The sequence below is a fragment of the Oncorhynchus nerka genome, linkage group LG2, assembly GCF_034236695.1.
Source record: "Oncorhynchus nerka isolate Pitt River linkage group LG2, Oner_Uvic_2.0, whole genome shotgun sequence".
NCBI lineage: Eukaryota > Metazoa > Chordata > Actinopteri > Salmoniformes > Salmonidae > Oncorhynchus > Oncorhynchus nerka.
Genome location: NC_088397.1, coordinates 50,370,303 through 50,386,091, shown reverse-complemented (window position 1 = coordinate 50,386,091; position 15,789 = coordinate 50,370,303). Strand labels below are relative to the sequence as shown.

Below are 15,789 nucleotides of genomic sequence, written 5' to 3'. Positions count from 1 at the left end.
GTTACAATCTGCATACCAAACAGTAGCTGAGTTAACGCAATTCTAATAATTTGGTTTGGAATATGAGAATCACCAGCGCGACGCACAGCAGTGAGCCAAAAATCCTACCTCTGCACAAACATGTCTGGAACAAAATGGCAAGCAACAATCAACAAGGAACGTCACGTCCCCCAAAACCACAGCCTGAGGCGTCACAACAACCAAAGAGCATTAGCACCTGATCCCGACCATTAATCAAGTCAAAAAGGCCCCGCCAGGACCTGGAGCAGCTCAAGGTGCAGCATACCAACACACAGCACAGCCATCAGGAAAACTGTACTGATCCAGCAGCAAGATGTCACAATCTAGCACTGATTGGTTTCATGTGCTGGCTACTTTCGAATACGATAGCTGATCACTGCTGTCAGGCGTATGCTGCTAACGCAAAGATATACCAGAAGAGGCACAAGAATGCTTCAAAAACATACTCTAAGTATTAACAGCAGAACTCAGGAGGTCAGGTCACAATACACACAGTGCTTTCTTGTTGGAGAACCAAAGTGAGTGCAGTGGCAGTGCACAGATTTAGCCTACTTGGGCATTGTGTGAGAGTTGGGCCTCCCCATGCATGTTGATATTGCTTCTCTATCACATGTTAGCACTAGAGGTCTTCACGGATTCACCTGTACCCGAATACCCGAGACCAGATCCAAAACCGTGATTTAATTGTCATGGGTATGAGTCATTTTAACTGACTTGTCCAGAAGGACCCATACAGAGCCGAATGCGCCTGCTGCAGTAGAGAGAGAATTTGTATAATTCATGCTGCTGCTCTTTGCTTTTCACGAGAATGCCGCGTGTAGCTTGTTGTTGGTCAATCACAAATCATCAAAGCAACATTAGGCTAGTCAAAGATCCTCCACGTGGGGCAAAAGTTAGGAGAAACACTACATGACCAAAAGTATGTGGAAACCTGCTCATCAAACATCTCATTCCAAAATCATGGGCATTAATATGAAGTTGGTCTCCCTTTGCCGCTATAACAGTCTCCACTCTTCTGGGAAGGCTTTCCACTTGATGTTGGAACATTGCTTCCATTCAGCCACAAGAGCATTAGTGAGGTCGGGCACTGATATTTGGCAATTAGGCCTGGCTCGCAGCTGGTGTTCCAATTCATAGGTGTTCCAATTCATACCATTTGATGGAGTTGAGGTCAGGGCTCTGTGCAGACCAGTCAAGTTCTTCCACACCGATCTCGACAACCCATTTCTGTATGGACCTCGCTTTGTGGTGGTGAGGGTACTGTCATGCTGAAACAGGAATGGGCACTCCTCAAACTGTTACCAATGTTGAAAGTACAGAATCGTCTAGAATGTAATTGTATGCTGTAGCATTCTGATCCTCCATACTTTGCAGTTGGCACTATGCATTGAGGCAGTTAGAGTTCTCCTGGCATTGGTCGAACTCAGATTTGTCCGTCGGACTGCCAGATGGTGAAGCGTGATTCATCACACCAGGGAACACGTTTCCATTGCTCCAGATTCCAATGGCGGCTAGCTTTACACCACTTCAGCCGACACTTGGCATTGCACATTGTGATCTTAGGCTTGTCGCGGCTGCTCGGCCATGGAAACCCATTTCATGAAGCACCCGACGAATAGTTATTGTGCTGACATTGCTTCCAGAGGCAGTTTGGAACTCGTAGTGAGTGTTGTAACCGAGTACAGAGAATTTTTACGTGCTACGTGCTTCTGCACTTGGCGGTCCTGTTCTGTGAACTTGGTTGGCATACAACTTCGCGGCTTAGCAGTTGTTGCTCCTAGACATTTCCACTTCACAATAACAGCACTTACAGTGACCGAGGCAGCTTTAGCAGGGCAGAAATGTTACGAACTGACTTGTTAGAAAGGTGGCATCCTATGACAGTGCCACGTTGAAAGTCACTCAATTCCTCAGTGAGATCATTCTACTGTCAATGTTTGTCTGTGGAGATTGCATGGCTGGGTGCTCGATTTTATACACCTGTCAGCAATGGGTGTGGCTGAAATAGCCGAATCCACTAATATGAAGGAGTGTCCACCTACTTTTGTATATACATTGTATCTAATAAATGGAGGAAGATGGAATTAAAATGTCAGCTGCTACTTTATATTCTGAATGGAGTTGTATGTAACTGTGTAGGACGATAAAGCGTAGCAGATGTTGCCTACCCTCGCCTCCTGGGGGACAGCCCGTCGGGAAGTCCAGGACCCAGTTTCAGAGGAAGGGGTTCAGTCCCAGGGTCCTGAGCATAGTGATGAGCTTGGAGGACACCAAGGGGTTGAACGCTGAGCTGTAGTCAATGAACAGTATTCTCACATAGGTTTTCCTCTTGTCCAGGTGGGAGAGGGAAGTGTGGAGTGCAATAGAGATTGTGTCATCAGAGTATCTGTTGAGGCAGTATGCAAAAGGGAGTGGGTCCAAGGTGTCTGGGATGATGGTGTTGACGTGAGCCATGACCAACCTTTCAAACGATTTCATGGCTACAGATCTGAGTGATAAGGGGTGGTAGTGATTTAGACAGGTTATCTGGGCATTCTTGGGCACAGGGACTATGGTGGTCTGCTTGAAACATGTAGGTATCAGGGAGACAGACTGGGTCAGGGACAGGTTGAAAATGTCTGAAGACACTTGGCAGCTGGTCAGCGCATTCTCTGAGCCCGCATCCTGGTAATCCGTCTGTCCCCACGACCTTGTGAATGTTAACCTTGACTAGGGAGAGCGAGATCACACAGTCATCCGCAACAGCTGGTGATCTCATGCATGATCCAGTGTTGCTTGCTGCAAAGCAAGCATAAAAGGCATTTAATTTTTGCTTGTAAGCAATAATCAGGAGGATAGAGTTATGGTCAGATTTGCCAAAGGGAGGGCGAGCCTTTCACGCTGGTCCCTCAGTTGGTAGAGCATGGCGCTTGCAACTCCAGGGTTGTGGGTTCAATTCCCACAGGGGACCAGTACGAGAAAAGTATGAAAATGTATGCACTCACAACTGTAAGTCGCTCCAGATAAGAGCGTCTGCTAAATTATGCAAATGTTAAAATGTTGTGAAACAGATCAGTTTCCCTGCAATAACATCACCGGACATGAGAAGCGCCGGTTCTGGATGTACATTTTCTTGTTTGCTTATGGCCCTACACAGCTCGTCGAGTGTGGTCTCAGTGCCAGCATCGGTCTGTGGCGGTAAATATACAGCTACAAAAAAATATAGATAAATAGTTTTGTCTGCAGCTTGTCATAAGGCATTCTAAATCAGGCAAGCAAAAACTTCATACTTCCTTAAAGGGTAGAAAACACACAACACAGTGTAGTCAAAGACTTAGTAACTTAGATGTAGTCATGATCTGGTTACCTATATGTGCAAAAAGTTGTTACATATTCAATATTTATTAACTTATTTCTGGATATCTTCTAAACTACCGACAATGCACTATTTCTCAACATCAAGTGGAGGATCTGCTTTGTGCTACTGAGCAGCTAGCTCAAGCAGGCCAACGTTAGCCACTAGCGATGACAGCATGTAATTACATTCCAAACCATGTGTTGGCGGCGGTGAGCTTACAATCCACCAAACGCAGGAAGTGTGATGCAAACAAGAAGTTGATGGGGCACGTGTGGCCATGAAGCATGCTCTTCACAGACTTTGTGGCTGTGTTATCTATTTGGAACCCGTTAGCATGGCAGGCCCTGGTGCCTTCTTCCTGTGGGCTCAAATCAATATAGAAAATCAAATTTTGTAGTACCTCGTCTGTTCTCCTTTTTGTTTTGTCAACTTTTCAGCATATTCCCTGTTTAGTACGCTATAGGAGTTGTGTAACTTTTCCACCTTGGTTTAGTGCTAGCGCGATAGCTGACGGATATCTGGAATCTTATCCATTTGGGATTTCCCTGAGACTCTCCATCAGCCAGTGAAGCACCCACCTCCTCCTGGCTTTGGTAGCTAACTCAGATCCAAAAATAATTATGCATTTCCAAAACTTTGGTTTACTTTAATGTAGCTGTAAGCTAGGTGTTGATAGCAACTGGCTGACTCGTGTAGTGCTAACATAACATTAGCAGGCAAGTAGGGCTAACGTTAGCAGGCTAGTTGGCTATCAACCTTGCAAGTTGGTTTGTAACAATAAATTAATGTAGTAATTGCTTGTAAGTTGCCTGAAAATTACACTGAAACAAGTATTCATGACCGCAAACGATTTGGTTTAATTTTAAGTTATTTCTGTTGGAGTTTACATTATAGAAGACAGGCCGGCTTGCCGGGTCCTCCATATAACATCACCTTACGGAAGAATATTTTCCGACATGACTTCGGCATTCTGATCAGTTTTATGTAATAACTCAAACAATAGAAAAGTAAAGTGCGACTTTGCATTAAGACTTGAGGTGTATACTAATGCAAATACATATGCTATGTTTATGCTACCTACCCTTTAACAGAGATCATGCACCAGCTGTTAAAGATACACACCCCTCCTCTCTTCGTCTTACCCGAGGCTGCCGAGCGGTCTTGACGATGCAATGAAAAAACAGCTAGATTTGTTAGCCATGTCCTTGTTCAGCCACGACTCTGATAAACATAGAATATTACATTTCTTTAGGTCCCGTTGATAGAATACTATCGAACAGAGCTCGTCCAGTTTGTTCTCTAGTGGCTGTACGTTTGGCAATAGAACGTAGGGTATAGTAGTCTTATCAAAGTAGTCTCGTCTGGATGCCAGCTCATCTGCCTCTCTTGCTTCTTTCAAATCACAGAGATTAGGGCCTGGTCAGGAGTAGGGTTGGGTGGTATCCTGGTTTTCATATCGTCATACCATCCATCATTCTCTCACCCCATGTGTACTAAACTGGTAATAATGTGACAGTCAAAATAAAAATGCCCTAAAAATGCCCAAAACCCAATTGGGGGTCTATTACCAGAATGCTAACAAAATTAGCAAAAGTAATAGCAAATTTCCATGGAGCCTGCTAGCTAAATGTGATAAATTGCAAAGACAGGCAATCCAGCTCACGAAGTTTTACATATATAGGTAGGAGATATAATGTCATTTTTGGTGAGTTTAGACATTTACAAGCGAATGTGAATGAGAGAAAGTTGAGACGCATGCAGTATTGGCTCGCGAGCAGCATGTCTACACCAAAGATTTTATAACTAACCCCATCTGTGTCAACACACTGTGTCTGTGTGGAGTCTGCTCTGCTTGGAGAAGAGGGGGGCGGAGCAGGTGGGCCGAGAACAGAGAGGAGAAAAAAATGAAGGAAATCAACATAGCAATGGCAGCTGTACAGATAACTCATGCAAAAGGCTTTGACTTCTCCAACATGGCAGAAAGCTAAAACAATATGATGCCCCGTCACCTTATTAATTCAGCCACATACTTAGATTAGGCCTGGTTCGCAGTTGACGTTCCAATTCATACCAAAAGTGTTTGATGGGGTTGAGGTCAAGGCCCTGTGCAGGCCAGTCAGGTTCTTCTACACCGATCTCAACAAACCATTTCTTTATGGACCTCGCTTTGTGCACAGCGAGCATTGTCATGCTGAAACAAACTGTTGCCACAAAGTTGGAAACACAGAATTGTCTAGAATGTAATTGTATGCTGTAGCGTTAAGATTTCCCTTCACTGGAACTATAAGGTGCCTAGCCAAACCATGAAAAACAGCCCAAGATCATTATTCCTCCTCCACCAAACTTTACAGTTGGAACAATGCATTGGGTCAGGTAGCGTTCTCCTGATATCCACCAAACCCAGATTCATACACCAGACAGTGAAGTGCGATTAATCACTCCAGAGAACGCTTTCACCGCTCCAGAGTCCAAAGGTGGCGAGCTTTACACACCACTCCAGCCGACGCTTGGCCTTGCGCATGGTGATCTTAGGCTTGTGCGCGGCTGCTCGGCCATGGAAACCCATTTCATGAAGCTCCCTAAGAACAGTTATTGTGCTGACGTTGCTTCCAGAGGCAGTTTGGAACTGAGTGTTTCAACCAAGTACAGGCGATTTTTACACACTACAGCACTCACTGGTCCCGTTCTGTGAGCTTGTGGCCTACCACTTTGCAGCTGAGCTGTTGTTGCTCCTTAACGTTTCCACTTACAGCAATAACAGCAATTACAGTTGACACGGGCATCTCTAGTAGGGAAGAAATTTGACGAACTGGCTTGTTGGATATGTGGCATCCTATGACGGTGCCACGTTGAAAGTCACTGAGCTCTTCAGTAAGGCCAATCTACTGCCAATGTTTGTCTATGAAGATTGCATGGCTGTCTTCATATGGTCACATGCCACAAGGCAACTTTGAAGCCAGAAACTGTCAATAGGCTGGTGTTCCTGGCAAAGAACTTGAAGAGGGAGGCAGTGAATTGTTACATGTTGAACTGAGAAACATAGACTGTCTGGTGAATGCTTGAAGAAGTTAGTTTGAAAAGGTTTAAAACTTGAATTCATAATGTCCAGTATTATGCTGAAAAAACAGACTGCACTTCTTATATTTGGCAGGAAAAAGCTTAAAAAATAAGTTAATTTTCTTTACATCCTGAATACTTTAAATATATATATATTTTTAATTGTACTGCATATGTATTTAACTCATACCTTTGCATATGTTTCGTGTTTGCACAGGTTTACCATAGAAGTAAAAAATAATAAAGTACAATGCTTTCTGTTTCTATAGGGTTAAAAGCAATATTTTCTCATGTATTAACTTTGAAGGGCTCATAAAATGTTTGTTTTATTAAAGTACAGTATATCGTGATCTATCGTTATCGTACAGAAAGTGGAAAATATTGTGAAATAAACTTTAGTTCATATCGCCCACCCCTACCATAAACACACACTGTTAAAGTGTGAATGATTTGGCTGAGAGCATACTGCATCAAACAGAGAGAAAATATGCCTAATTAGTACTCATTACAATAAGAGCCAGGCTTTCAACAAGCAAACAACTGCATCAACAGTTAACAATTCAGATCAAATGGGAATGTGACAACCCACTTCAATGATGTCATGCGATTCCATTTACCAAATAGAGGCAATTGGGCTGTTGCCAAAAGCTCCATGGTAAGGGGCTTGGACATACTTGTCATGACATCCCCTCATTAACATAAAGCATGCTAACCCCCACTGTGACGTACCAGTATCTGTTAACTTGCCTGGGCCGGACCAAATCTGAACCAATCAGACATAGATGTTTCACAAGTTTGGACAGCACAGTAGAGAACAGTATAATGTACTATATTCTACATAGGCCATCTACTTTGCTGCACTGTGATGTCCAAAATTGTGAAACATGGACGTCCATGATTGGTTCCGATTTGGTCTGGTACGGACCAACCAAATGTGGTCTTTGTGACACAGGAGGTTGGTGGCACCTTAATTGGGGAAAACAATGACTGGAGCGGAATGGTATCAAATACATGGCTTCCAGGTGTTTGATGCCATTCTATTGGCTCTGTTCCGGTCATTATTATGTGCGGTTCTCCCCTCAGCAGCCTCCTGTGCCTTGGGAGCGGAGCTCATTACAACAATAGCCAGTGTGTAGAATAATACCCAAATACGCAAAAGAAGGATATTACATATTTGTACCTATTCAGGATACATCACCATGAAGAGAATGATATTCATTATAATGCATTTCTGTATAGTACAGATAAGGGACCTATGATGTAATTCCGTTGCCGTCATTTCGTTACCAGATGTAAATTCACCTCCTATAGTTGAATAACCAAAATATATTTTTTTAAACTGAAGGTATCACGTCATAAAATCTGAGTGAGATTCTACCGTAATTATGTTACCAAACTTTGCATCTACACAGTTCTTCCAGTAAATGTGTTATGACATTCTCTGTGTAACTTGATCAAAGTAGGTCTTGTGCTTAGAGTTGTATGGTTTGTTAAACTTTGAAATCAATGTTTTTTGCTTGGCATACATTTTAAAACAAAAAATCTGAGTCAAAACATAATTCCGTTAATGTGGAATTGCCCAGTACACAACACACATTTCGAATAGCAGTAAACCGGTCAGTGTTTTCCCAGTGGCAGACCAAAGGTGTCAGCAGAACACTCATTCTAAAACCACAGCTGGAAAGGTTAGAGCATGGAGGGACTCTTCTGCAGGCTCACAAATGACTCATCTATCTCTAGATTTTATCCATCTCTAGATTTCATCAGGCAGCTGATGATAAGTGCCTGTAAACTCACACTGACAACTGATCAGCAGTACCAAGAACTCAGGCTGGAGTGATAAACATGAAATTTAAAGGGAATCACGTAAAAAAAATCTGAATGCATATCGTGATGATGTCATCTTAGTTTCCCATTGCAGTGACAGCCCAGAAATAGGTTTCTAATGTGGGGGGGTCATTTCTCCCACTCTGCTGAGAAGTATTTATGCTCCACTCATACAGGAGTAATAAAGGCCTAGTGCACTAATTTGGTGGGGGAGGGGGAATAATCCCATTTATTTGTATATATGTTCTTTCTTTCAGGGGGTGCTGCAGCACCTCAGCACGCCTAGCTACTTCCCACAGCTATGCCAACTACTGAGGTTTAATCCTACAGGTAGCCTAAGTGATATATTCTAACAGATGTTTCAAGCTACAGATGTCTTGTTTCAATCTGGTGATACTAATGTCAAATTCAGAGATTCACTTGGGAGCTGCTTTATTCTAGCAGCTCCATACAGCTATTATGAAGAAGTAAGGTCCCTCACTCCCACCCCATCCCCCTCTCTGGCTACCAACAGCACACCTAGACGACTCAATTCACTCACTATCCATACAATAATGAAATGCATGGCCACACAATGCAACATGCCTACGTCAATCAATAAATCAAAGTATTACTACGGAAATTGGAACACGATTAATGTTGATTTCAATCAATTGCGATGTTTTACTGCAGGAGTAAAACAACACCCGTTCAGACATACCTTGTGGATGTGCCCTTCCTCACATCGCATATGCTGCATTTAAAAGCCTCTGCACTGTTCTTGAAGGTGCAGACGCTACAGTCCCAATATCCGTCGTCAGCACTTGGTTTAGCTTGTCTTTTTGGCCTTAGAAATATAAAAATGTAAAGTCAAGTTAGTTTATTACACATAATTAATTTGATAATGACTGTTGTTGGTGCTGACGACATGCAATACCCCCTAAATTAAAAATCGGCTAACTTAAACCAATACAGAAGAAACAAAGATCGCTGTCAGGTTATCCATTCGAATCCCGAATAACCTACGCAGCGCGAGTTTCTCGATTAGATCAGTCACTAGCTCAAATCAAGGTCCTTGCTATCTTGGATCCTTGGGACGTCCCTATCCCATTGAAGTTGACGTTTAAAATTGTTATGGTAAGGGTTGTTATGGTTGGGGTAGGAGTTAAGATTAGGATAGGGATGACCCAAGGATTATGGATAGCACTAACCCTAGAATCAAGCGACCTAGCTCGAATTTCGGTTAGCTAGCTAGCTAACGTTACAACATTCGATTGTATCGCGGCTTAGCCTAATGTCTGTTTGGGGCTAAGCATGTTAACTAGCAAAACGAATGTCAAATAATGTCCATTCGACATTGATCTTCGAACGACTTCTGTTGACATTGAATATAATTTTCTAGAATGGCAGGCATATCCACTGAAAAATTCCCTTTGTCTGAGAGTGACTGGTAGAGAGTAGGGAGCGAGAAGCCGCCATAGTGCCTGTGCACTATTCTAGCTCTGGCATACAAACTGAAAAAAGGGAGAAACACTCCTTGAGAAATCATCCGAATATCAACCGCAAACGCCATGGAATTATCGCAAAACAAGTCTAAATCGACACAAAACCGACTGGGGTATACGGTTAAATACCTGGTAGGGCTTTTCTTGTCGCCCATGGTGAAGAACTGTCTTCCAAAAGAAGAAAAGGTCTTCAGTAATAATCAGTAATTGTTGTAGGTTCTGCGCGGAGGATCCAGATAGAACCGCTGCTAAAGCTGGCAGTTAAGCTCGCATTCAGCGGCAGGGCGACTGCACACCGCGTGACTCCAAGACGCCCAATCACCGCATGCCTCAGTTTAAAAGTCTGGTTGGAAATAAGAGAAATAGGTAGCTCGCTATATATTTCCCCGAAATATTCTGTATCGAAATGAGATGATGCGGTTTATAGTCGAATTTAGGAATAAGAGTGCCAGCCCAATGTATTCACAGGTTTCGTGAGTGTCATACTGTGCAGTACCACAGCATGAGCTGGTGTCATTGAATTTTATCCCTACACACATTGAAGATGTAGCTGGTGGAGTTCATCTTGGGACACAGGTGCATAGAAAGTTATTTCCCATCATCCCTTTTCAATCTTGACAGGTGTAAGAGTCAAAATGTCTAGGACTACTAATAAACCAAATGCAAAAATGCATGTTGAGTGCTATCAGAGCATTCCAGTCAATTTAGCCTGTAGGGCTTTTGTCCCTATCATACCTGTCCGTGAGATTAGCCTACTGTCTTTGCATTAAGACGGACATGTTTCAGTTGTTTCATCTTCTGTGGTTGTAGTGTGCCCACACTGCCTAACATTTGAAAGGACTCAAGGAAATGGGGATTGCCTTATGTTTCAAATAAGACGTAGAAGAAAGAAAGGATTACCTCAGACACTAAACATTCACCTTGAATGATCATTTGTATTTAGATTACAAATGTTCACCTTACTCATCATTTCCAAAATTCCAGACATCCTGGAGGACCCCCATGAAGGCCTCCCTCCCTCCTGCACAGGACAAGACTCTCTGTGGAGGAGATGAAGCATGAATCGTATAGCCTCATTAGCCACTTGCCATGGCTCCTGGTCCTATATGTATGCACGAATGACTAAATCACTTTGGATAAAAGTGTCTGCTAAATAGCATATATTATTGTGAATCTCTCCCTTCTTCTATCCACCAAGTGGAGAGGAGAAGTTACGATCACTTCTGCTGTGTCACTGTCATTCTTATCACACCGGCTCTGCGCTCTACCCAGTGATTATACACTCTTAGAAAAAAGGGTTCAAAAAGGGTTCTACCTGGAACCAAAAAAGGTTCTTCAAAGGTTGTCCTATATGGGTACAGGCGAATAACCATTTTAGGTTCTAGGTATCTGCTTAGCTCATAGCATGCTGCTCTAGAGGCTCATCTGCACATCATGATATTAATAAACTGAATTCAATCATAACAGCATTACGCATTGCCTGGCTCATTCTGTAATTAATTCAAGGGAAAATTGGGCATTTTTTGATGTTACAGTAATAAGGGAGACATTATAAGAAAAGCAACAAGTGAAAAGAGAATTGGGGGAGGGGACAGAGACGAGAAATGATACCATGCATTTGGCAATTCAAGAGTGTGACTGAAACAGCTCTACCCACATCAGAGTTCCTTCCTTTACTGAATCTTGTTATTGCTCAGAAAAATAATCTGTGATTGGCATGTTGCCAAGATGTCAACAACCAAAAGTGCATGGTAGCTCTGACATACATTTCCTCTGACTGAATCTCTTTGGAAAAATACACATGGTGCTGAAGTTCTGGTATGATCAGTAAAATGTGTTTAACTCTGAGTGTAGTATGATGAGAGATTATACGTAGGGATTACAGTTGGCTCAATTACATACAGTTGAAGCCTGAAGTTTACATACACCTTAGCCAAATACATTTAAACTCAGTTTTTCACAATTCCTGACATTTAATCCTAGTAAAAATTCCCTTTCTTAGGTCAGTTAGGATCACCACTTTATTTTAAGAATGTGAAATGTCAGAATAATAGTAGAGAGAATTATTTATTTCAGCTTTTATTTATTTCATCACATTCCCAGTGGGTCAGAAGTTTACATACACTCAATTAGTATTTGGTAGCATTGCCTTTAAATTGTTTAACTTGGGTCAAATGTTTCGGGTAGCATTCCACAAGCTTCCCACAATAAGTTGGGTGAATTTTGGCCCATTCCTCCTCACAGAGCAGGTGTAACTGAGTCAGGTTTGTAGGCCTCCTTGCTCGCACATGCTTTTTCAGTTCTGCCCACAAATTTTCTATAGGATTGAAGTCAGAGCATTGTGATGGCCTCTCCAATACCTTGACTTTGTTGTCCTTAAGCCATTTTGCCACAACTTTGGAACTATGCTTGGGGTCATTGTCCATTTGGAAGACCCATTTGCGACCAAGCTTTAACTTCCTGGCTGATGTCTTGAGATGTTGCTTCAATATATCCTCATAATGATGCCATCTATTTTGTGAAGTGCATCAGTCACTCCTGCAGCAAAGCACCCCCACAACATGATGCTGCCATCCCCGTGCTTTACGGTTTGGATGGTGTTCTTCGGCTTGCAAGCATCCCCCTTTTTCCTCCAAACATAATGATGGTCATGATGGGCAAACAGTTCTATTTTTGTTACATTTAAAAAGTACGATCTTTGTCCCCATGTGCAGTTGCAAACCGTAGTCTGGCTATTTTTGTGGCAGTTTTGGAGCAGTGGCTTCTTCCTTTCTGAGCGGCCTTTCAGGTTATGTTGATATAGGACTCGATTTACTATGGATATAGATACTTTTGTGCCTGTTTCTTCCAGCATCGTCACAAGGTCCTTTGCTGTTGTTCTGGGATTGACTTGCACTTTTCGCACCAAAGAACACGTCTCCTTCCTGAGCGGTATGACGGATGCGTGGTCCCATGGTCCCACTTGCGTACTATTGTTTGTACAGATGAACGTGGTACCTTCAGGCGTTTGAAAATTGTTCCCAAGGATGAACCAGACTTGTGGAGGTCTACAATTCTTTTTCTGAGGTCTTGGCTGATTTCTTTTGATTTTCCCATGATGTCAAGCAAAGATGCTTGACATCAAGGTAGGCCTTGAAGGTAGGCCTTGAAATACATCCACAGGTACACCTCCAATTGACTCAAATTATGTCAATTAGCCTATCAGAAGCTTCTAAAGCCATGACATAATTTTCTGGAATGTTCCAAGCTGTCACAGTCAACTTAATGTATGTAAACTTCTGACCCACTAGAATTGTGATACAGTGAATTCTACGTGAAATAATCTGTCTGTAAACAATTGTTGGAAAAATGACTTGTGTCATGCACAAGGTAGATGTCCTAACCGACTTGCCAAAATGATAGTTTGTTAACAAGAAACTTGTGGAGTGGTTGAAAAATGAGTTTTAATGACTCCAAGTGTATGTAAACTTCCGACTTCAACTGTATAAAGCAGGTGTTCTGCCTTAAGCACTCACTTATATTAAATTATATTAACTGAGAATATAGCACTTCAGTAACTGTGTCTTTTGTGTCTTATATGGTAATTAAGATCATTATTGGCCAATTTATTTTTTTAAATACAATGTGAAATCAGGTTTCAGCATGTGGACAGGTTGTTTGTTCCAGAGAGATGGTAATCTAAAGGAAAAAGCCGTTTATTTTGATCTATTTATGGAAAAAGACAGCATCGCGTAGCGGAAACGTGTTGCACTTCACACAATTCCTTTCCTGCGCACTTGTTTTTGGAAAACATTAATTGGACTGAAAAACAGTGGAGTGGAAGAGATGAAGAGAGAAGGGCAGGTTAAGGATGAGCCAGGGAGAAGAGAGGTCGTGGAGCAGACATGGGAAAATAGGCTGTTAAGAGACAGGTAGGATAGCAGACGAGGACACATACTCCTGATACTGAAATCACACAGGAGAGGAAAGAAGCTCATGATTAATCGAGGTCTCTCACAAAGTTCCCTGGTGACATTCCAGGATTCACAAAAAAGAAGGAAAGAAACTCAACACTTCCTCTCTGCCACTGCTTGCAATACACCCAAGATCCTCTTGCTCCCAATTAGTCCATCATGGTACGTGTCCCTCATCTTACTTGCCTAATTAATTACACAATTATTCATCCTCATCAAAACAGGATGCATTTGGTCATAAAAATTGAGGTTTACCATGCAGGCAATTAGACCCTCTTTGTTTTGACTGTTCGACAACTGGTAGGTATTTACTCTACTTCACCTTCCACCCTGTGATTACACCCAATGGTGTGTTTAACTCCAGTGTTGATTACTGTCAAGAAAATACCTCTGTAGCTGTCACACAAAATGGGAATGGAAATGGAGCAGAGGGTATACTGTAGAATAGATAACCTACATCACACACACACACACTTCCTGCACTGAGCATTAAATGGTAGTGGCCTCACTGTGTGGGTGTGGGGGAATTGTAGTCTGGTCAGGACCCTCAGGAGTTGAGGATTGTGTGGGTTGTGTTTAAGTGTCCAGGGAGGGGGTTAGGGGGTGGTGGCTGAGGACAGTTTCCCTCTCCAGCAGAGGAATGTCTCCATACGTGTTCCTGTTTGGAGAGGCAGCTCACAGCCCAAGATGTTGGCAGGAAACCACATGCTGCTTACACTACGCCGATAAGGAGGAGCAAGGGGAGGCTTTGCCAAACCTTCAGGAAGGTAGATTATCCCACGACATGCTGGCAGCGGTTCAGTCTTTGTGCATCTGCGAGTGTGTGTGTACACTAAGTGTGTGTGTGTGTGTGTGTGTGTGTGTGTGTGAGAAAAAGGCTTCTTCAGTACACTCAACAGTAGAGAGTTTCAGTGAATTCAGGGCAGACTCCACGAAAGGCAGAAGAACAACAGGTCTGCAAGCTAAGAATGTGCAGCGCAGAGGCACGGCCCAATCTCCCGGTTTGTTAACCCAGGAACACAACTGTGAATAAAGAATAAGACAATGATAAATCACTTGTCAATTACCTCCCTGATGATAAAGAATGAGATAGTGATTTCATTTGTGTGTAGTTTGTGTTTCCCAAATTCCCTTATATCAGAGCGATTCAATATTACATCTACTTCATTATCTTAAACTGAGATTAGTAACATGCATTTTACGTGACACATTCAATTGAAATACTTGTAATGAGGAGTCACGGCACATATTGGTAACATAGCGGTAATAACAGTTATGACAAGGTTACATCCCCGATCTGATTCCATTAAATCATTTGAGACATCATTTGAGACTGCATCATTATTTAGTTAAAGTAATATCTCCCACAAACTGCAATTGACCATCAGTGTAAAATACAAAGATTCCAACCAGTTTTCACTATAGTATTCAATTGCATTCTTACAAATATGTGAGACATGAGCCTAGAGGGACACATATTTTAGACAGAATAGTCAACCACAGTCAAATGTCAAAACATTAAAATATTGTCTATGTATCTCCATTGTATGTGCGTCAGCTCATCCCTGGCTAAGCAGTGGGAGAGAGATTGGAAAGGTTTTCTGCAATGTTCTTATATAGTAATTCCCACAAATGCACACAATCCACTGGATTATAAATCAGTGGCCCTATGAAGAGGTTGCAGCCAAGTATGGATAGTGTTTATGGTGTTTAGACTAAATCCAGCTGTTTGGTCACACACAACGCTGCAGAGCTACTGTCAATTTGGCAAATTAGTGCATTGACAGACGGAGCACCATCCAACCAGCAATCAATACATACTTTATCATCCTGTTAAATGTTTGTTCAAGCCCTGACACAGTAACCCATGGTGGAATGGCTGTCTTCCTCCTCCGAGGAGGAGGAGTAGTAGGGATCGGAGGACCAATGCGCAGCGTGGTACGTGTTCATGCTCTTTATTAAAACAAGTGAACACTGAAACAAAACAATAAACGACACGTGAAATAACCAACCGAAACAGTTCCGTGTGGAACACACAGACACAGAAAATAAACACCCACGAAACACAAGTGGGAAAAGGCTACCTGAGTATGATTCTCAATCAGAGACA

General features: G+C 42.4%; 1 protein-coding gene across 1 annotated transcript in view; it reads right to left on the bottom strand.

Annotated features, from left to right (window-relative positions):
* LOC115137069 (RING1 and YY1-binding protein B-like) overlaps positions 1-10,024 on the bottom strand; it is a 39,065-nt gene extending 29,041 nt beyond the window's left edge. The window contains exons 1-2 of the mRNA XM_029673101.2: positions 9,856-10,024; positions 8,943-9,068 (exon numbers count right to left, since the gene is read on the bottom strand). Of these exons, the coding sequence (XP_029528961.1) occupies positions 8,943-9,068; positions 9,856-9,881 (152 nt within the window). The 5' untranslated portion in view covers positions 9,882-10,024. The remainder of the gene's footprint in view (positions 1-8,942; positions 9,069-9,855) is intronic.
* Positions 10,025-15,789: the final 5,765 nt, after the last annotated feature.